At 42.6% G+C, this 23,978-nt stretch overlaps 1 protein-coding gene across 1 annotated transcript in view; it reads right to left on the bottom strand.

The window, feature by feature from the left end:
* trabd2a (TraB domain containing 2A) overlaps positions 1-23,978 on the bottom strand; it is a 54,061-nt gene that overhangs the window by 3,652 nt on the left and 26,431 nt on the right. The window contains exons 4-6 of the mRNA XM_061080429.1: positions 23,673-23,847; positions 4,261-4,351; positions 1,225-1,488 (exon numbers count right to left, since the gene is read on the bottom strand). Coding sequence (XP_060936412.1) covers positions 1,225-1,488; positions 4,261-4,351; positions 23,673-23,847 — 530 coding nt within the window. The remainder of the gene's footprint in view (positions 1-1,224; positions 1,489-4,260; positions 4,352-23,672; positions 23,848-23,978) is intronic.

Raw genomic sequence — 23,978 nt, 5'->3', positions numbered from 1 at the left:
TGTCCTGGTGCTTCTCCTCCAGGCTCGACTCAGACGCCGGCCCCTCACCCAAATATCACAGACATTGTACTGTTGTGAACGCTGCGTTTTTCTTATGTGAAAAGGAAAACTCCAGATAGTGCCTCAACCTAATTTCGTGGACTTTTGACAGAGATCATGTCTGAAAACGGCTTTTGATAAAAGAAGGTTTGACCTTAAGTGAGCTGAAGTTTCTTTAGCTTATACATTCACAGTGATTAGTCAGTGAAGGATTGTTTTGTCTCCTTGTTTGGACCTTTTGGCAGTTGCTTCTCTTTTTGCACGGGTTTCCTTCAGGCTCTCTGATTCTGTCCCACAGCTAAAAGATGTGAGTTGGGTGAACTGCAAACTTGGGATGTATTAATGGCCCTTCGGTAAATTAAACCTCTTGCCTATGGGTGTAGGAAATTGATAAATTTAACCTTTTTGCTTCCTGTCTAAGTGCAATATCATATCAATGGAAACACAAAATTTCATCCCTACAAGAGCCCTGGGAGAAGTTTCAACATGGCCGACCACACCTTGCGCGGGGGTCTCCTCTTTGTCTGAAAGGTGAGCTTGTTTTGTTGTCTGGTTAGTCCCTGCCTGGAGCTACTGGGAGACCCAAACCGGATACTTAGTAGGAATTCCCAGGCTGCTATTTTCACATCAGGACATTTATACCAGCTAGAAAGTAGTTTGGACTCCACACGACAGGGTGTGTGCGTGTGTGTGTGCGTGTGTGTGTGCGTGTGTGTGTGCGTGTGTGTGTGTGTGTGTGTGTGTGTGTGTGTGTGTGTGTGTGTGCGTGTGTGTGCGTGTGTGTGTGTGCGTGTGTGTGTGTGTGTATGCTGGAGTGTGTGTGTGTGTGTGTGTGTGTGTGTGCGTGCGTGTGTGTGTGTGTGTGTGTGTGTGTGCTGGAGTTTGTGCAGACTCCATGAAGAGTGTGGTGATGTGATACGTTGGCTGTTTAAGCCTGCGGCACCATATTCTAAGGACCAGCCTGCGTAACATATTCCAATTTCCTCCCTCTCCTCTCACATCCTCTCTGTCCTTCTCGTCTGAGCAATTACCCTCAAACTCTTTCTTTCCTATTGTCTCCACCTCTGGTCTTTTGTCTCACCTTTTCTACATTCCTCCTGATGCCTTTGTCGTGGCTAAAGCCCGAGAGAAGTGGTGACAGATGCACGGGGGGGAAACGTGACCCCCGGCTGAGTGCTCTCTTACCTCTCCTCGATGCGAACCCAGAGGTCGTTGAAGTGCCGGTGCCGCTGCTTCTTCTGCTTGTTCCTCCTCTTCTTCTTCATCATTTTCCTCTCCGCTTTCTCCAGCAGCTCCAGGCTGTCGGCCGGCAGGAGCATGTGGGGTAACAGGTCGTCCTCCAGGGTGCGCCCCTGGTCCTCCTCTTTGTTGGGGAGCTCGTGCAGGAAAGGCTCCAGGAGAGGGGACTCGTCGTACTGGTCCTCGGAATCTGGTCCTGATGACGATCGCCTGGAAAACACAAATCACAGGAAGTTGAGACACATTTTTAAAATAAAGATGTGGAAGATGCTTTTTGTCACAAGTTAGTTAAGCACAGACTATGGATTTAAAATGTAAGAGCATTTTTTCCATATAGTGCCTTAACCTTAGCTGCACAAGCTAAATGACCTTTCTCTTGTTGACAAAAGAGCAACAGGGTTTTATGTTGGTGACTCTCGGAGCCTTGAACAGTTCAACACAAAGGAGCAATCTACAATCTTTGAAAGTCTACAGTCGGACAGTATTTCATTCTAAAACTATTCATTTCCTTTTGGGTGTTTTGGAAATTTGACCTGCTGAGGGTGGAGGTGCTACTGACAAAGGAGGTACAGATGCAAGCAATTCTAAAGGAGAGGAGAGGAAAAGGAAAGGAAAGGAAAAGGAAGGAGACCAGAGGAGAGGAGAGGAAAGGAAGAGGAAGAATTCTTGCTGTGAGAACCGGATTCTGTGGATGTTCCGGGAACCAATATTCAGTTTAATTGAGAACATGTCTGAGATTTTCTGGAAGATAAATGAAAGGTCAAGAACTAGAGAAAAACTAATCTTTCTGATGAGCTGCTGGTCGTCACTGATGAGGTCAGTAACTATTCTTAACAAACGCCCCATGCACACACACACCCTTTAATGATACAAAAAAAAAATGTCAAATAAAAACTAAGGCTCCTTCTCACCTCTAACCCTAACACACTTAAGTTTGTCCAGCCAATGGAATGTCTCAAAAAAAAAAAAAATTATATAAATCCTTGACGTCAGCTCAACCATGAGGATCAATTGTCTTATTCTGAACTTTTTGTAAAAATACTAAAAGTTATGTTTTTTTCTTATATTAAGCTAAAAAAAATTTTTATAGTTTAGTTTAAAGGCACATTAAGGTCTTTCAGTGCCGAGAATTCAAATGTATTTTCAAAATTGGCTTCCCCCATTGTCAGATGAGGTTTACTTGATTCTTCACCTCCACAGAAAACACTGAATTCAGATATGCTTGTATAGACTTTTGTGTTGGACTCATCATCCCGCATCAATCACTGGGTTTGTGTGTGAGAGTCGATTCCCTCAGTCGTTCATTGACTCACACACACAACGAGAACACAGATCTGCAGCGAGATAGCCACCCACACTGTGTGCCATGGTAGACTGCACTACATGCTTCACAGCAGGAGGTAGGAGTCCTGCTCGGCTTGGGCTTTTCAACAGCTCCTCATCAGTGACTTATCTCTGGTGCCATCTATTCAGTGGAAACAGCTGAAGACGTGAATGTGAGAGGTCGATGAAGGTGTTGTTGTGGAAGCAGAAAAAAAGATCCAAAACAAGAGATCGCTAGAAGAGCTGAACCTGGTACTGTAGTGTTGGAAATAGTAGAAAATAATAGTTGATGTATGTCCGGTAAGTGTGAGAGGCCTGAACTCAGCTGAAATACTCTATGGACACATGAATATAACCAGTGGCCTGAGCCTGGCTGTTTACTACGGTGGCCCTGAAGTGCAAATCACAACCACAAATGGGAACAACACAACCACAAATCAACATCTGCCACAAATCACAAAAATGAAATGGAATTGGCAACGGCAAATAATGAAATTATTTGCCGTTGTTCTTTTTGATTTGTTTATTTTTATTTTATTCTTTATTTTCTTGCCTGTGTGATCACCAGCCTCCCCAGCAGATTAGTGGCTCTGCCAGTAAAGACACACGATAATGAACCCAGTCCCCACAGTGTCAACCAAGTGGGTAAATTACTAAAACTCTGTCAAACTTCAAAAAGAGACAAATGTTTAGGGAGCGTTTAGGGAGAGTGAGCGCCCACGAAAAAGGGAGAATCACTCAGCGGATAACGACCCGGTGCAGATCTTTTGATTTATTGGAGGCAACACATTTCTCACAAGGGCTGACGCAGGACGTTAACATCTGTTTCGGGTCTGAGAACAAACACAGGCCGGCGAAAAAGAGTCGCTCTTACTCGGGGAACGATTTCCCATTTGAAATCCAGTCCGAAGAGAAATATATATTCCTGTCAGGGCCGAGAGGCAGGCGGTCGCTGTGTAGAATGTGGCCAGGACGTGGAACCTTACACCCGTTTAAGTGATAAAATATGGGCTTTCGAGATTTTCAGAGGAAATCGGAACGTGCAACGGCCCTTTCCGTGCAACCTAATATTTGTTTTGCCTTGTTCTCTATCAGTCATCTCTTTTATTTCTCAGTTTCTCCTCTCCTCATGTCTCTAATGTTTCCTTCAAAACCAAATAATCTCAAACCGCTTCTTAAAAACTTTCTGGAAGAGAAAACATCCTGAACAAAACGCTCACTTTTCCCTCCGTCGCTTTGAATCTTTGAATTTTACCGAGCTCGGCACGTCTGTGCGATTCTCAGACTCTGACTGGTCAGTCGGTGTCACATCTGGGTTTGTACTTAAATGCTATTTATCATTTCCTGTCATTACTGTGTCCTTTACCTTGGCAGATTTGAGCGAACATATAATACGAAGCATTTAGGGGATATTTGGCAGTTTAACTCCGCTTGGAAGGAGTTCAGTGAAATTATTACAAAACTGACTTTTGATTCTAGAAGAATAAATTGGGGCAATTTTGTCAAATTGGACGATCAAATATATTAAGGGATTAGTTCAATTTGCACCATATTTGTCCAAAATCAATCAGAGAATCCACTGCATCAATAGTGTGTGTGTGTGTGTGTGTGTGTGTGTGTGTGTGTGTGTGTGTGTGTGTGTGTGAGCAGTAAACCTACCTGTTTATGGGCTGCCCAGCGGGGGTGTGCTCCACCTCGTATCCCTGGCGACGCAGCACATCAATGACTGTATTGTTGCCGAGAAAGTGACCTGCAAGCAAAAAAAAAGGGAGAAGTGGTGACCTCCACTTTTGAATGCTAATGATTAGTTTTACAGCGAGACGATGGAAACAAGACATTAACCTCAGCGGGGTCATAAGAAACTACAAAGAAAAAAATATATACATATATGGTGGAGTTCTTTAAGACGAAGAAGTTCTTAAAAACGAAGCAGGATTTTGAAATAAAAGTCCACAGGTGCTATAAAAATAAAGTTACTTTTGTTATTATTATCCAATAAATATAAACACGAAATGTTGGACTCTCTAATATCGGTATCTGCAACGGCCCCCGATATCCATGTTGGTCCGGCTCTAGTTTGAAACCCTGGTTTTTCAGTTTTTTACTTTCTCATGGTATCTTAGCATTCGCCACGCTAACTGTCCAGAGGTAAAGTTCCAGCATATATTTGTGTTGCTAAGCTAAGCTCATCACTTTATGGCATTAACTCATTAATAAAGAGGCATTAGAGTATTTTCAATCTCTTTATCCAGGTTTTGGCAACAAAGAGAATAAGATAATGTCTGTAATGGTCCAACTAATCCACACAGACATCACAGTTTCATCATTTGTGCTTTTCTAAAATCCCGTCGTCATCTCTCTTCATCTCTCCTCCCGATAAATCTCCATTCACCCCCCCCCCTTTCATATCATACCTCCTTTCTTCCCCTTCCATTTTCTCCCTGTGCTCCTTATCTCCGACTTCCCCTGGGCTCCCTCTTCCTCTCTCCCCTGCTCTGACCCTGTCATCTAGGTGAAGTGGGGGCATTGAGGCTTCAGGTTGCCATGTCAAGAGGTCTCCATTCTTCCCCTCAGCCCGACAAAGGGGAGCAGGGGCCCATTGTTGGGACCTGCTCAGCCGTGGCACCGCCGAGGAGGGTAAACAATGAGCCCCGGCACTTTAATCTGGCCCAGAGCCACCGATAGAGACAGGCTGGCCGAGATGAGTAGGACGCTTCGCCCATCTCCGGGACTCAAACCACGGGACTACCACAGGAAAGTACAGACACTGTTAAATGAATCTTCTTTGTGAGTGTGAAAGTGAATTCATCATCACAGAAGTACAAAAATCCTCAACATTTTTTGTTGGACTGACCACCTGTATATGTACTTTAAACCTTGTTTTTAGTTATTCCCAATTCAGGTGTCTTTACCAAACTTCCCTAAATCATCTACGAGTTCCCGTGAGAGAATGACCCAACTGTGCACTCGAAAAGCTCCGTGCATTTATTTTCATTCGAAGCCGTAATCATTATCAATACGAGTCGTCAGCTGAATGAATAGCCGGCAGCCCTCGAACTCTCTGTGGGGGGGTCGTAAACCAGAGCGAGACGGAGTTCTCCAGCCTGCTCACGTTTAGAAACAACTCAGCGTGATTTATGTGAGTTTACGTCAGGGGATTAAGGTGGGACAAATGGAGCTGTTCGGCACAATGCAGGGCCACAGAGGGGGGGGGCGGACATCGGGACTTCAAAGGGATGTGCGCACATGGACGCAAACGCACACACACACACACGTATATATATATATGCTATTTTCTAATAGGAGGTAAACCATCAATCCTGTCATGTCTCCAAAGGCTTCTTTTGAGTTTGTGTCTGAAAAGTTAGACAAACGTTGTGTAGATATGTTTGTGATTGATAAAGATATTTAAATCTTATGGCACAGCACAAAAAAACTTAAGATGCAAACACTAGCTTAAGAGATTTATAAATATAAACACTTAAAAGTGAAGTATCTGTTTATAAAAGTGGACGACATATTTCCATTTCCTCTCACTGTGCAGAAATGAAACTAAAATATTGCGTATTGGAACGCTGCCATCTTGGACGTTTGGAGTCTGAGCAGCAGCAAATGGAGGGACGGGGGGGCAGTATCGAACCCCCACGGATACACGCGCTGACCCAATCACCAGTCAGTGACATGGAATAGACGGGGGAAACCACCAGGGGGCAATCAAGGGGCTTTGGCTTCACTTTTCGTGGAGCTTTTTGTCACATATTCCTCCTTAAAAAGAGACTCATGCTCCACTGTTTTCAAAATACAGCCTTTTAGCTTCCTGCAACGTTTTTAAAATGTTGTTTTTCTTTTAAATTTTTTGTTTAAAAAATAAGAAGGAAGACTTCAACAAAAATGACTCTACACTAAAAAGCATTTTATGGGCAGAATTCTACTTTATCGGGAGCGTGTTTTAAAAAACCTCAAACCTGCCGAGGCAAAAAACTGAAATCAGACATATCTGATAGGAAAGAGGAATGAAGTACAGGAACAGAAAACGATGTATTAGAAGGTCTGGGTTTCGTGTGTGATGCAGTGAATCTTAAATATCACTTGATTGATGATGGAAGTGTTTGCTAATTTAAAATAATCTGTGTTCTATTTGTGTCTCGAAGCTCCTCTGGTTGCATCACAGTCGCCTCTGAGGTCATTTCCAGAGCTGGGGGACTCACAGTGACTCATCAACCACTTCCAGAATTACTGTACAACTTAAACACTTCCACGTTTCCCCTTCAAAACAAAGCACATGTGATAACTATAAAAAAGTGCTGGTACGTTATACCGCTCTCCTGAACAGATGTTTCCGCTGTTGACTCACACAATCCCAATCAGCTTTTGTGGTTATTGGTTGTCTCAGGGAAAATAAAGATAAAAACGTTTCCCTGTTAACAGCTGCAAATATTTATTCTAAAAAGCCATTTCTACCTCATTATTTGAAATCCTGGGAAGACTTTCACCCGTCTCTGCTTCTTCGCTTCAGTAAGTAATTGTTTGGATCGCTAGGTTTCATAGTTTTCCACCCGTTGGGTCCAAAATGTGACACTTTCATCGTGGCATATAAAAAGCAGCAGTATTCATTCATGCAGCCCAGTTTCAGAACCACACGTCTGCAGTGGCACCTGTGACATCTGACATATATTTCCTCCGATTATTTATTCAGGCCAATTTCATACATTTTAAATCTATTAAATGGGCCACAACCTGTAAACCGATGCACAATATGTGCAGTGTGTGTGCTCCCAGCAGCTCTGGGAGAGGAGAGATGGTGCAGATAAAGAGCCGGGGGACAGAAGTGAAAGCTCTCATTCACAGCCCACTGCTCACATGCAGCAGCGCTCAGAGACGCAGGGGCACAGATTGGCTCATGTCATGGTTATAAAAATGTACAAAGTTGCTGTACTTCTGTGATGTGACAGTTTGAGTCCATAACAATGACTTATGATGAATAAAATACAGGAACACAACAAAACACAAATTTTAAGCCTTCCTACAGTCTTCTGAAAAATAGTGTTTCCTGCGAAACGCGTTTACACTTCCCTTATGAAACCACATTTAAATTCATAAGATCTTTTATCTGGATCTACACACACACACACTCATAAATATATTAGTCCCCTAAACATGGGAGCTTTTTTTAAATCAAGCTCCTTGAATGATTCCTCTGTTAAAGTTCAGTGAAAATTTAGAAAAACGCCCTTTCTCTGCATTTTCAAGAAAGTGAAAATTCAAATCTGTATTAACATTGTTTAAGTTCCTCCATCACCCGTATTGAATCCTTAATTACACCAGTTGTTTTTTGCATAATCTTGCTAACAATAAAACAAATGGACAGTGGGGAAAACATCATCTACAAGGCGGAGGTAGAAGAAAATGTATATTTCATACAAATGTTTCCTTACTCTGGAAATAACATAAAAAACTTTGTGTTGTAAATCGACTCCTGTGGCTGCTTCGCCTTGAGTCAGCATATAAGGAACATATTCTTTTCTTTCAAGTTGCAAATTGTAACGAAAATGAATGAAACATGAACGTTTCCTATAACCGACCCTGGAGTTCTATCCGTCTTGATTTTTCACAAAACCTTGACACACCTGCGCTCAGACGGAAGAAAACAAAACAAGAAACTGAAAACGACGTCCACTCTCGTCAATCAGCGCTCGAATTATTAGACCATATGGTAAGCCTTAAATAGCATTCCTTTTCCATGCACATCAATATTTACATTACAACTTGTAACCAGGGCCCGAGCAGCAGTTCTCATAACATTACAGCACGTTGGATAAACAAACGCTACGGGCAGCGCTGAGGCCATTCTGCCCCAATATAGCCCTTCCTAGCTGTTTATGTACACACGCTTCCCGCTATAGTGAGCGCGGCCCGGCAGCTCGTAATCACCGCCGCCGAGAGCTGAGTGAAGCCCGGTACTGAAGGAGATGGAGATCAGGTGTCCGGTGCATTCTGGAATCTTTTACTACGCTGGGTTTTGGTTTGGTGATGTCACAGATGTCGAAAAACCGCGAAACCTTTGGGCCAAGTTTTATTGCTCTTTACTCGCGTGTCGCCACTTGACACTGCCGTGGTTTTCAAGGCATCAATCTTTGCAGCACAAACGGCGGCGGAGGAGATTTAATGCAAGGACAGAGTTAAGCCGTTTGAACTATTGTCAAAACTCAATAATAGCCTCGATTTCCATCTTCTTGACGTTTCCCAGCACGTCAGACGCACTAACCAGCCAAACTCTAAACTCGGAAAAACCTCATCGTCTTCCACTGGGAAGGAGACGCAGCTGTCCATAGAAGTGACAGTCATGAGACAACTAACAGGAAAATTATTGGTTATCCACTGACAGAAAAGATCCTCCTGGTGTTTTTCAAACAATGCCAGCACACACACAAAGCGTCTGGAGACACGCTCTGCTGACACAGCACTTCTTCTTATCCCTGGTTGGATCACAGCGTTTTTATGACAGATCGTCAGCTCCTCAGCGTATTAAACTGAAACCTCAGTCGGACACAATTTGTCTGACGAGAAGCGGACGCTGTTGGAAAAGGTTTCAGCAGAGACAATATGATTAGATGGTGTCAAGATAGATGACAATGAGTAGACTGTATTTCCACATCATTATTCTCTCGTCATCTTAGGAAAGATACATTTAAATTGACACATTTATTTGAGGGTTGTTAGATTCGTTTTAGGAAACACAAGCTTGTCCCAGTAGTTTTGCTTGTATGGAGACATGAGGTCATATCTTGGTTTGATAACATATTAGCTAATTTTAGTCTATTTCATTTCACTCTACATATGTATGTCAACTTTATTTGTATGATTAAAATTGTTCTGATATATCATTTTTATTTCTTTAACATCATTTCACCTCTTTTATTCTGCTCTTTTTAATCTATTCAATTTTACTTCTTTAACCAATTTTGACATTGAATTGATCTCTTTAAACGTCCCTGCAAATCACCTTCAATCTGCTTCTTTGTACGAAATGTGTCTTTATAAATTAAATTCCCTTGTTGAATAATGATTGAAGATGAAAGCAGCACCAAAGTTATAAAGGTTCATCCAACAGGGACCATGAATATCTGAACTCGAGTGCGGCTAAGTGCATTTTTCTGTCTGAACCAGAGATAAAACTAACCAAGCCCGACGGGGTTAACATGAGCTGCATTAACTTTGTGTTTCTTTGACTCTGACACATGTTATCCCTTGTTTTCCTTGATCACAGACACATGCAGGATCATATCAAGTAGATAGTCAAGCCAATGGGACAGAAATTTAATCTCAAAACTTGTGTCCGAAGCTGGACCGGCCCGTCGGGACCCAACAGGACCCAGCAGGCCGGGCTTGAGTCATGTACCCATACTTTCGTCTGCACCACATTTTATTGAAATCCATCCAATAAGCTTTCAAGAAACTTCACTCAAAACCATGAACCCCATAGCACTGGTGGAAAAGTCAGGGGATCACGCGAGTTTCGTTAGGATTCAAACTCCGGGCGCCGCGGATACGTGAACCGAACTCTGTGGTGGACGAACCAAAAGAGGCCGACATCGCAATCCCGCTAATGCGCCTGAAAAATGTAGGAAGGCGACAAGATGGGAACGAGTCACAGAAGCACTGAGTGTTTATAAAAAGAAATCTCCACCACAATTCAATTACTAGAAAGCAGCAGTGTTTTCTCAAGCAAAACGTTCATACTTTGTGTAATGTGGCCGACTTGTGGTGTTGAGAGCTAAGAGTCTCTTAATGTTAATATAATATTCATCCAGGAAGGCACCGAGGTTCTTTACCACTGGAAGGGGAAAAAGAAAACACTTTCAAAAAATGAAATGTTTTTGCCTGGAATCAATTTAGTATGAAGTTACTTTCAAACTGCATGTTGTCATTTTTTGATCCCCGGTCCCTGCAGGATAAGGAAACTCTTCATACACAGTCAGAGCACATGGGGTGGGGGGGCGAGCAGCCAGGACTGAGAAGTCTTTTTGTTGAATTAGTCTGCACATATATACACAAACAAATCCAAACCCGTCATTGGCTGAAACTCGTCTAAAACCAACAGCGTATTGAATTTTACCTCCAATCCACCCCCCTCTTCTGTACTATTTGCCATGAAAAGAAATGGAAGACTTTAAAAATTACATGTGATTTATCCCACTTAGGCTGGATACTGGGAGGATGTAAAAACACACACACACACGCAGAGAGAATGACGCAGAAGCAGACAGGTCCAGTTTGAGGATTAAACCTCCGGCCGAGCCAAACCAAACCTCCACAGGTTGTTTTAGTGCTTCCACCGCTCGGTCGTTAATGGCCGACGGGACCAGGCGCCCGCTCTCTGAAGGTGAGCTCACAGTTTCCTTCAAAACGCCGTGGAAGTTTTCAAAGCTGCATTTTTATGCACATCTTTCACAGTAAAGCCCGGATGACTGGGAGCACACGGTTGCCCAAATATTAAGTGTGTTGTAAATTACAGGTTCTTTTGAAATTTGTTCAGAAGTAGTTTTATTCCTTCTTTTATTTTTTAAGATACAGGCAATCGCCAAAATAGACAAAGAGATTTGACTAGTGGTTTTTGAATCCATGTGATGAAGAGTAAGATATCATACACTTCACATGACAAATCGTTGTTAATGGCAACCCCTTGAAAAGACGGAAGCTGAGATCTGAAAGCTGCTTTCTGCACTGAAGTCTCGACATTTTCTGGAGGGTCAGCCACTCCTGACATTTTCCAGAGCTTCCCCCCCGGGCCCCCCAGTGACGTGTCTGTAAAACATCAGGTTGAGCCCATTTGAGAATTCAGCAAGTTCAGAAGTTAAAAAATTTCTTTCTTTTATCATCCGATTCTGTTTCCGTGGTCCAAACAAATGTTCCTGCACGATTTTAAATCAAAACTCCCTCCAGATATGATTTTTTTGATTGAGATACCAGTGATGGAAAGCTGTGATACGAGACATCTGTGATGAGGCTGCGTGAATCTGAAAAGACACAGAAACACAACAGGCCGCAGGCAGGAATACACGTCCTCTCCACCAAACAGGCCAAAGAATGCCAACACCCCAAACCGGCACCAAAACATCTCTCATTCCTCTCAGGCACAGGGAGAGGCAACGTTCAAACACAAGGCTTGTTGCTTTACGGTAAAACTGATACCGATCACTTTGTCCTACGGAGACGCAGGCTGCTGAGGACGAGACGTGGGGGGGAAGAACGAGTGAGAAGCAGAGACAAGCAGATGCAAATTTCACGTGGAAAGAAAAACAGGAACAGAGACGGAGGGATAGGGCATCAAAACAACACAGGAATGTTAAGTCATCAGATGCCAGACGGTGATAGCCGCGGATAAGAGCCTCTCCTGTCAGGCCTTCGTTGTAAAACACTTCTGTGTTTAGACTTCATCTTGACGTGGTGCCCATGTAAAGTCTGTTCCACGGGAACGGGAGCCGAGCCGAGGCTGCCTAGGGTGGTATCTCAGTTTGGCATGGAGGTTTTCCAACCATTTTATTTTCTGAATGTCTTGTATATAGAGTTTAACCAAAGAAGCTGAGTCTGGGAAACGCAAACGTCTGAGCTAGAGGCCAACTGAGTTATCTGTTGGCGGACGGTATCGGTCGATATGAGCATTTCATAGACGCTTCAGCGTAGCTTTTATTTACAGAGTTAACTAGGAGGCATACCTCCGCCAAGGCCCAACAGTCCCTGGATCTTAAACTCACTTGATCCAGATTTTTATTTGGATCTGAACATCAAACCATGATCCATGAATCATTCTTTGAGAAATTACAAAAATTTCATAAAACGCCCGATCTTGCATTGTTAAAGAAAGTGGAAAAACAATCCCTGGATCTGCCTCCTGATCCACGTCCACACGGAAATGATGTGGATTCTTTCTTTTTATTTAGTTACTCTGAATAAAGTTTATGATTAAACTTTAAAAAAAACTAATCCTAAATTACATTTTAATATATTTATATTACATTTATTTGCACAAGGTTTTGATTAAAAAAAATGTAGGAATTGCTGCCAATATTTTTCTATTAGTATATTTATATATATATTAATTTTCACTCTCAGGATATCAGCTCTCAAAAATCCATACTCAGGGTTCAGTGTGAACATAATGTGAACTTGTTTAAACTCTGTATCAGAAGATCAGTGGTTCTCTGTGAAGCAGAGGAACTGTGAGTCTTCATTCTCACCTCATCAGTTACCTTCACACGTACGGTAACACCTTGTTGTTTATCTTGGTTCATTTACTGAGTCGGAGCATCTAGAGGTTTCTGGGACCAGAGTCACCGCCCCAGATAAATGTTTGGAACTAATGACCTCTTAAAAAGCACGTTATTCAAATTTATTACAGGTTGTATTTTAGCGAATGGGACAAGGATAACAGGTTTAGCTTTCAAAGAAGATAGGATGAGTACGATTTGCAAGTCAACGGTTTAAATCGCCCTTGTGAAAATTAAAAAGACGGATATACCTGCGTTTAAATAACTGAATCTCGCTCCGGCTCTTTTAACAAAAAAAAAGTATAAATCATGTATCACATGTTTATCATTAGTGTGAAAGCTGCTGAAAGTGTCTGCCTGAGGTTTCTGGAGACTTGAGCTCTGAATTTATGCTGAGAATAAAGGAGAAGCAGTGCTCGTAAGAGGCCTGTGGTGTGAGGTTGTTTTTTAAACAAACCCTCACTGAAAATTTGCGGTGGCACGCAGCACTTTGGAGCCGTGTTCAGGATTACATCTGTCAGGCTTCAACAGTCTCTCTCCACACTCCCGGTGCTCTCTCGCTCTGCCAAGGAGTTATGGTGCTTGAACACACACCGGCTCATTCACTGTGGTCGTATGAAAAAGTGATCAAAGTTGGAGAATTCTGTAAAAGCGAGCGGTTCTAAACCCGGCAGCGCTGCCAGCTCTGAGCGACGTCTCGTTTTACTCATGAACCCCCGGCCTCAGAGGAAATTCTTAATATAAAAGTAAGTGAAATGAGACTTAATAAAGTAGTTCCACTGGAGAGATACCTGTTCACCTGACCTCAGGTTGGCTGCTGGTTTATCCGTATAAACCACACAAGTGCTGACATGACCAGTAACATCAACACGCCCAGTTCAAATGTTGTGGAAAAGCAGTGTTTCTTCTATTTTTATATAGGAGTCTGAATAATTGATATTTATGCCATATTGTTTATAGGCCTTAGAACTACTCAATGAATTTGAACCTTTAGCCCAAAATGAAAAATATTTGGTAGAAATGTTCCCAACTCATAGATTGACAGTAGAAAAAAGCTTTCATAAAAAGGGGCCACAAGCAAAAACAAGAAATGATGAATGAATGTCGGTTGAATTGTTGGTTCAGTGGGGCGAGATCAGCTGCAGTAAACTCACTGCTCTAAAGAAAAGAGCACAAAAAAAATTATCTTGAATTATTTCAAGATAAAACCTGAACTGAAGCAGGAAATTGAGATTGGCTTCCAGCAGGCAGCATCAGCGGCCATTTTATACTTAAGATCTGATTACGATCATTCAGCTCGTTCAGGCACCAGGAGTCAACAAGCGTTTCTTAGTTTTTTAGTGTTCTGCACATCTGTGCTTTTTGCTCGTCCATACCTGCTGGACCCTATTCCTAGGCCACTTCCTCGGAAAACACACCCTGCATCCTGCTGCTCCTCTCCAACCCTCCAACCGGCTGAAGGGAAGTCCCTGCTCCCCTTTTAAAAAAGCATTCCACATCTTTACCTCTGATGTTTTTTTTCCTCCATCAACAACATGTGGCTCCGAGTGCAATTTTGTGCCCATTTACTTTGAGTAATCTGCAGGAGATCTTGTCGATGTCCAGCCGGGCCTGCGTATCATCTCAGGTCGAGATCGTAACGAAGAGCAGATCCATAGGATAGAAGCCTGGTAGTAATCACAGACTCGGTTTTTGGCCGTCTTGCCTGGTGCTCTCTCTCCCTACGTCACCCTCAAACACCTTGTTTCCACTTTTTGTTGCTATATTCACAATATTTTTTCTTTCTCTGTCAATCACACATGTGTTAATCCCATTTCAGCCTGAATCATTCTTTCCTCCCAAGTTAACCGTGGTGTGTTATGGATAAAACCAGGGAGCTTAGTTTTCCAGAGAGTCTCCCGCTTCCCTGTAAATCCTTCTGCATCACAACAGAACACAGAGGATTTTTTGAATCTGCACCAACCGAATCCTAAACAGAGAAAATCTTGTTTTTCTGATCGCAATCTCTTATTCGCTGCAGAGCTTCTGGGTGCCAACAGATTTTTTTAAATTGACAAAAGAAGTTGCAGTGTAAAAAAAAAAAAACCAGACAACCCCGAGTCTAAAGAAATAAATCTAACGCCATATACATCACACGGTCTGCATGAATAAATAAAATAAAGCTCATTTGAGTATAAAAACTCTAAACTATGTGGCATCACAGAATCCTGCCCTGCTCGCACGCGGCCAACTACACAGGCTCTTTCATGCAGCGCAGCAGAAGAACGTCTGCTCCGGCTAAACAAAACCGTATTCAATAACCTCACAGTGAGAGAGAGGAGGAGTGAGTGGAAGCCACAAATCACACAAGTCATGTTTTCCTCTGTCCCTTCACATCTCCATCGCCTGCAGGCAACGCGTTTGCTTCGCCTTCATGTTTCAGCCCCTCTGAAATGAAAAGGGACGGCTCCCTCATAACAATTCCCGCTGAGAAATCATCAATAGATGCACTGCTGCTCGCTGGGTAAAGATATAATTTTCCTCTTCCCTTTCATACAGGGGTGAGGTATTTCTGGTCCAAATGAAAGTTGAGCCCCTGGGCAGGAGCGTAAAAAAAAAAGAGTCCGTTCCAGGTGCATGAGGAAATACGTCGGGGTTTTGAATGGGATCAGGGGTGAGGAGTTCAACGCTTTCAATAAATCACAACAAGCTGTTGTGACAAGCGTTGGCTGCTGTGACCGCGAGAGAAGAAGTGTGGGTCTGCGTGAGCTGCGTCTGGGGAGAGCCGGGGCCGAGGCCTCTGACCTGATGAGTGCTCCTAAATGTATACGTTTAGGTGCGTTTCACTCAGCAGCCGGTTAGCTCCTCCGAGTGGCTGACAGGTTTATCCTCTCATTTAAGAAGAGACAGAGCTGTGGCGATGACACGTTGCAGATGCTCCTGACAGCTTAACATGCGACTGCTTTAATGTGTTTTCATGTTTGGCCAGTTTTTCTTCTTTGGGGCTTTTAGGATTATAAATATGGAAGAAAGATCACAGGTGGTTCTGAGGAGGAGGAAGATGAAGAGGAAGCAGCACGGAGACACTGACAGAAACACTGTCCAGTCACCAGCACCGGACATCTGCTGAAAGATTGATGTTAAAGCAGCATAAACGAGTTTTTAAGTCACTGATAAGACACCAATACAGATAATTTACTGAGCAGGTATGTTACTGATTCTTTTTCTTTATTGCCTGAAAACCGCGATAAGGATTTTTCTTATTTCATGTAGTTTCAAGGTTAAGATTTGCATGAATACCAAACCAGTTTTTGATACTATTTATTGTCTGCCTTTTGCAATGGCCAATCAAAAGTATTTTGTGACGCAATCACAAACAAACAGTGTTTGCCAGTAGGTTCCTTTACTATCACACATGACTATTTCCATTATTTCTTGATCTGACATTGAATTTGATAAATTTAGGCCCAAAATAACGTAATCGTGGTTAAAAGAAATCCATGCTGGCTATTGCTAGATCCTTAACCAGGTCAAAAGCTCCCATCCATCTTACTGAAGTGCTACAACTTCCTGCTTTCTCCGCCATCGCGTCCAAACTAACATCTTCTTTCGACAGACGCCTCTGATGTCTGCTGTCTTAATAAATCCTGAACTACAACATTTTGGACATGTTGAAGTCTGATTTGTGGTAGAAATTAAACCTCAATGATGTAATTTTTTTTAAATAGAACATTTCAATAACAAATTATATCTTAAAAGTGTTATTTAAACCCAAATACAAGAGCTTAATCTGGGTTTGGCAGACGGTTAGCCCGCCTGCCTGCTCTAATCCTGACCGAGTGTGTGGTAGGTCTGGTCTGGACTTTAATGGTGCTGCGTGACATGTGTGTACTCATGTCAGCGACGGCCCCAAACAGTTGTAAACTGGCTGTTTATGAAGGTGAGGCGCTGTTAAAAAGCCCCACGTTTCGGACTTTCACACCATCTGGGGTAGAAGGAAAAAAATTTGAGGAAGCCGAGCAGCGGCCGCGGTGATGTAGAGCTGCTCGGTGTGAAAACACACTGCGGAGGGATGTGGGCCAGGTATGTGTAAAGTTTGGCCTCTGGATTTAGGACAGAGTTTGAGTGGGAATATCCAGTAAACCCGCTATAGCTCTGAGACTCAAATATTAGGCACATAGGGGCAGTTAAAACCTAATTTATACTGCGTTCACGAGGGTTGAGAAAAGACGTCTATGTTGTGTTTCCTGAGAAATAAGGTTAAATTCTCTAATTCCACAGTGTCTGACAGCATCACAGAGGGTGTATATTCTGGGTGAGCTCGTTCCAACTCTTTATTGAAGCTGTGATGTTTACACTGGGGCAGAGACTCCAGGTTTTTCTGTGGCTGCAAGATTTAATCCAGTAGAAATATTGCACATGACGTGTGCGTCTTTTTTTTTCCTGAACCGGCTCCTTTGGAATCTGTTGAGACTTTGAGATCGGCAGTGGAATTCAAAATAAAGTTCTGTGGGTTTGGCTGCACGGCTCGAGTTCCTTCATATACAATATTTTGTGACGATAAACGTAATCAGCTCTGCAGTTCTTACCGCCGCCAAGTTTTCATTGCCGTTTGTCTGTTAGCAGGATTACGCAAAGAACTACTGAACCGATTTTCTTGGAACTTAGTGGAAGGATGGGACATTGGCCAAGAAAGAAAACTTTCAATTTCGGATTCTGGTCAACGGAGCAAATCCAGGAATTTGTATCACTTTCTTAAACATTTTTTAAACATTTAAGCAACACACAGAATGATCTTCTTATTTGCATATAACATAAAGTCAAACACTAAAGTTACATCCATACCGCTAAGTGTTAGTTTTAGTTACTATGTTAACTGTTGTCTTCATTACTCCAGAGTTTTTGAGATCCTAAAACTGAGAAGTGTGGAAGCGTCGCTGGCTCCAATTTAGTTTGAAAACTCCAGGGTGACGTTGTATTATGGATCGGCCAAAACACAGTCACCAATATTCTCTTGAAAACCTTCATTTAACCTTTCCTCATTGTTGTTTCTCATTCGTAGTATTTTCTTTGACTAAGAAACCAACTGCAGAGCAGATAACATCCTGTTTACGTGAACTTTCAGCTTGTGTGGACCGAGATCATTTTTGTGGTTTCACATAAAACCACCTCTAACACACATTTAGTCTAATTCAGTATTTACCGGCTCAGTCACCACACGGCTCCGACTACTAAACTGCAGTGGACTCGGTAAGTACCGCATATTAAGTGACTATTCCCCCCCCCCGATCCAGTACTGAGATCAAACCGCACACCGACAAGTCAAGGTGCTCCGTGTGAGTTATGAGCTCTGTCACGAGCCGTAGCTCACGAGGCCGAGCCGTCCGTTTAGTACAGCCGACCCGCCGCACATCACAGATCACTAAACCGAGGGAATTCTCCTCAGCACCAAACAGCAACAGATCCAACGGTAAAACCTTAATTGTCTGTGAAAAGAGTCAAACATGTCGACGTACAGTAACCGTTAGAGCCCGTCAACCACACTGGCAATTACGTCGCCACAAATATTTAAATTTGTGGCTTTGGAGCAGAGGTTGAGGGGAGTCGTGATGTGCTAAGCAGCTCTGGAGGGGTTGGGGGGGTCTGGGACTGAAACATGGACGCGTTCAAGCTGAGCCAAGGGAGGGGGGGGGAAGAAGAATTTGTAAGAGCCGGCAGAAACGGAGCCCTCAGCCTTCAGCGATATGTAAACACATCATTTTATTAAAGTCCAAAGTGCCAGGGTATGACAGAGATTCTAAAGGGAACACGGGCTGGGATCTTGTACTCGGGTTCGGTTACTGTACCGATGGAGCAGAGCTGTAACGGCTTCCATATGCCCGTCTGAGCGCACGGCTCTTTTTCAACATCATCATTTAGTCTGAGTGATGGCCGTGGTATTTCAGACAAACAGATGGGGGGGGGACGACAAATTTCGAGGAGGTATTTACTTACAGTGCAGTAAAGTATAGCGAGGCATGACAATACGGTAATACCCGGAGCAGGGGAAGGAAGGGAAGGGGCCGAGGTGGAAATCGAACATGCACTGAACTTTGGACATTTTTCTCTAGGGCCTGTATGTGAGAACGAAAATGTCCCAGTCAGTTGCTACAACGACATTTCCTGGAACTTTTCCTGCGAGGACCCAAGTAAAACGTCCGAGTGAAAAGAATACAAATATCGATGAGGTACTTGTGCTGCAATAGACTTGAAAAAACAATGATAAATCAAGAGCTTTTGACAATCTGGGCCGGTGTCGATGTGCTGTAAACAGAAACTGAAAGAATGTATGCTCAATGTGTCTGTGTTTTTTTTTCCTATCTTTGATCAAGAGGGTGGTCTTTCAGTTCAAGAGCACTTATTGATTTTAAGTTCAGATTCTGTAATGCTTTCGCTTAAACCCTGCGTTTGCACTCAAATCGCCCGATTGTGCTCAGATTCGCTCTGCTTGTGCTCAAACTCTACACTTGCACTCAGATATTTTGTTGCTTGGACTCGGTCCAGACCCGGTTTTCCAGACGTTTTCCAGAGGAACGTCATTTCTCCGGCCCGATATGTAAATCATGGAGTGATGTTGCTTAACCAACATAAGCAGGTACATAAAAGATCAATGAAACTGAACTGCTCTCAGAGGCTTTTTAGTCTAAAACCCTTTAGATGTGAGATCAAGCAACGATTCTGTTACCCTACTGACCTCTTTTCTTTTCTGTTTGATTTAGCGCAGGGAGGCTGGAGGCTATCCAGCATTCGGTTATAATAAGAAATGTTTTTTGGGGGAATTTGTAAATCATCTCACAATAAATCCATAATATCAACAATGGACTGGGTGGTCATCATGAGTGTGTGCGTAAGCAGCTCTTATCTCACGCTCTGAATCTCCTCTTCATGTCTGACTCTGTTCTGTGTGGGTTCATCTGGGCTGAATGTGGAGTTTGAAGCTGCGAGCCAGTGACCACTACACTTTGTTTGACTGTTGCCTTAATTCCTGACCACCGCTCTCACCAGACTGCATTTGAAAAAAAAAAAACATTTAAAAACAGCAGCGAAAAGGAGCTGGAATGCAGAACTGGTCACGGGCCCCTGTTCTAATGAGTTTAGACACAACCAGAGAATCAATACATCAGGATTTGGTAAGAAAGTACTTTTCTGTAGGAGGTTATTATGACATTAAAGTCATAATAAGGTTTTGCGGAATAATGTGTTTACTGCTCTGGCATCGGCTCAAACTCTCTCGGTCACAAATATCTTGGGAACCTGACCCGGATAGATGTCTTGAGATTCTAAGTCAGCCCGATAACAGGGTATCAAACTAATATATATTTTAGAAATACATCTCTTGATGCAATGACGGCCTCAAACTCATAAACAAAACAAGACACAGAGGGAATACGTGCACGGCTGTGTGTATCTGAGTGGATGTTTCTCTTTCACATATGAAGATCGCAGCAGGAGATTGTTCAGGCGCCTGAACTACGAACCAGGAGACGCTGGTTCACTTTGTATAGAGGTAAATCACCATGGTAACTTCTTACGTGCTGAGCGGCTAACGTGCTACGGAGCAGGTTCAGTAGGAGATAAGAGATGAAGCGGAATGAAAGCTCCGCCCACTGACCCATCAATTCCTTTGAAACATGACATCAGCGTTCTTAGAGCATCGTTAAGAGTCTCTGAGGAGAAATAAACAACCTTCTCCAAAACTTCAAGAAAATATTTCTATCCCAAATACAGATAAAAAAGAAAAACAGCACAAATATAATGATCAACTTTCAAGAACAGTTTAAGCAATTCAAAATAAAGATAAATAATGCTCATTTATATCACTGATTTATTTGACAAATATGTTTATAGCATTTATTTAATCAAATTATAAGTTGTTGCCATATTCTACTTCTTATACTTAATGCTAATACTTTCAAAACTCCGGGCAAAAAACTAAAACTTGTCTTCCAATAACATTAAACCACCAACACATCCAAACACTACCATGATGAAAACTCTGGAATATGTCGAGTTTCCTTTGGCAAAGTGCGATCAGCATCCCACCCGGCACTTTGACAGGGAATAAATTATCATGTACAAACTGTTGTGTTAACATGTTGTGGCAATAAAGCTTAGAGAAGGCAAAATGAGTAACCTCAACAATTTTCCACTTGGGTCCGTGTGGAATCTGCCGGCCAACCCCTGCAGGCTAATGGGATCATTACTCAGGAAAGGAAATATGTTAAATATGTGGTTGCTTTTTTTTTTAAAACACACACAACAATCATTCCTCTAAATCAGATTTATATTTGTAGTCCTGGCTGGATGGACCAAAATGTATCCTGCAGTGTTACAATGTACCGTGAAAATAAACGTCTCTGGCGTTATTGACAATAAAATGAATTATCAAGTAGAAAAAACACAACACAAAATGCAGAATAGACGATTACTGTGTGTTTCATCTATCGAGACGACTTTATAAAAGAAATATGATGGGACTGGTCTGATGGCTAATTGTAACAGGGAAGTTGTGTATCTGACATAATGGACGCCATTGTAGTATCTGTGTGTGTGTGTGTGTGTGTGTGTCCTTTGACCCCTCCAGGGATAATTAAGGACACATTTTACCCAGGTCTGTCTACGGTATGGCCTGGGGGCTGCAGTGTGTGTGTGTGTGTGTGTGTGTGTGTGTGTGTGTGTGTGTGTGTGTGTGTGTATGTGTGTGTGTGTGTGTGTGTGTGTGTGTCTGCACATGCACCCCGATGTGCCCCGTCCCGTTCCTTGTACACGCCGACCCAACCTGCCCTCCGTATGTCTTAGACTAGAGCTCCTGGGCTGATTGGCCGTATCACTTTCACTCACCAGCTCACACACACTCACACACACACACTGAGGAACACACCTTTTTAGACCGAGCCCTTGTAAAGGTACCTCCTCAGGGAGACACAGTGAAATGAACTCCTTGTTAGGGCATGAGTGTGTGTGTGTGTGTGTGTGTGTGTGTGTGTGTGTGTGTGTGTGTGTGTGTGTGTTCGGTGTGCGTGTTTGTGTGTTCGTTGTGTGTGTGTGTGTCTGCTTTTCCTCAGCTGTTTCCTGCCGGCTCAGGCAGCAGCAGACTGTGACGGCCTCTCGCTCCCTCGGAGTTTCGCTGCTTTTCAGCTTCAAACTAACCAAAGAAATCGAGAAGGTTTCTGCCGACGTTGTCATGAGGAAACTCTGAGTGTGAAACTGATGATTTGATTCTCTCTCCCGCCGGGACATCCCGTGTGAAGATGAAGAAAATCCAACGTTAGTGGATACAGATTCTTTCCAAAGTTTTGTCTGCTCTTCACTATGAACACGTCGGGAACTTTTGTGGTTCACTGATAGTAAATCGACACATAGACGACTTAAAAGTAAAAAATGCCCGAAATATGAACTATAGATTTGTTATGTATAAATAGACATTTTGTATAAGCTGTGAAATATTTCCAAAAACTAATAATATATTATATTGACACAATTCACAGTTTTGGTCAGATAAGAAATTTGTAGAACAAAATGATGATATATGCTCAAAAAAAATGTAGAGAGCGTTTCAAACTGTTTTATAAACATTTGATTGAATTAACAGTAAATTATCAGTGTCCATTTTTATAATTTCCGTTATTTTTCAAGCTAAAACATCAAATATGTTGTTTTAGTTTCTTAAACGTGAGGATTTGTTTGTTTGAAAATTATATAATCTTTGGGTCTGGGATAGCTTGTTGAATAAAACATGAATTTTAACATAAACCTGTATTTTTTTCTACATATTACAATAATTTTAAAACGTACTAACTACTTCTGTCATCTTTATTAAGTGTAAAGTGTTTAAACTGAACAACCAGGAGCCAAACAAACCAACAAGTCTCCTGCAGGACAAAGACGTGTGTCTGACTTCACCACACCACCCCCGACCAAGCAGCAGGAACACACATGCACACTCACACAGACTCACACAGACTCACACAGACTCACACAGACTCTTCTGCACTCGAATGAGACAACTTTAATCTTCCTCTGCTCTTATCAGCTTTTCCGTCCTGTTTCAAGTCTCTTATCAGATCGCTGCTACTTATGAGGTCGGTTACAGAGGAATTCAAAGTTTTAAAAATGACCTTTTTAAAGCTCCAGCAGGCCACACGTCTGGTTCTGCTCTGTCCTGAACTGATAACACAGATGTTTTATTGAGCCTCCAACACAACTCTGGTTTATTTGGTCCCAAAGCTGATTAAAACCATCAGCTGTGTGGATCAATAGATTTATCTGCTGAGCCACTGAAGGGCTGGTTATCCACAACCAGTCCCCCAGGATTTAGTTGGATTTTTCCCCGACAAGAAAATAGAGGGATTGCGGTTGATATGCAGTCTATTTTTGGTATTACATGGATATATATGTTCTAGTCGTATCTCTTCTGTATCTAAAACGAGCTGCACAATCTTCCAGATCAGAAAAAGACGTCTTATCTGTGAGCACCACTTCTCCAATCAGCTTTGATTTCAGGCTCCGGTTCCTTTGGTCGTCTTTTTCTTTTCTCTTTCTCTACATGAGTTTGTTAAGCTGCTCAGACTAAGACGCTTTCCGTCTCCTTTGCAGAAGGGCTCTCCCAACAAAAAGAGGAATTTAAGTCATTTTGTAGTGGGGATAAAAGTAAGCTTATTAGGTGCTGTGATGACCGGACGCATGAGTAAAGACTAATAAAGATGTAAATGTTGACATTTTAGTCACAGAGATATGTTTATTTGCCTCGTTTTATTCCCTTAACGTATATTGTTTTACACCAACCTGCTCCGAAGGCAAAGAAGAAGCTCTTATCGGGGTGGTCCTCCAGCAGAGCCTTGACCCTCTTGCCCATCCTCTCATTCCTCTTGTAGATGAGCTCCTGTCGGAAGTAGCTGTCTATTTCCTGGGCGGTCACCTGCTCGCTGGGTGGCAGCGTCACGTTATTGAAGTTAGGGACCTGCAGGGTTGGAAAAAAATGAAAAATTGTTTTGTCTACATTTAGAAGAAGTCAAAAGAAGGAATGTGAAAGGAAAGTTACGGGATAAAGGACAACACAGGAGGAGGGACGACAAAGATGGGGCGAGGACG

The sequence above is a fragment of the Limanda limanda genome, chromosome 1 (genome assembly GCF_963576545.1).
Source record: "Limanda limanda chromosome 1, fLimLim1.1, whole genome shotgun sequence".
Classification (NCBI taxonomy): domain Eukaryota; kingdom Metazoa; phylum Chordata; class Actinopteri; order Pleuronectiformes; family Pleuronectidae; genus Limanda; species Limanda limanda.
This window is presented reverse-complemented; position numbering and strand designations above follow the sequence as displayed.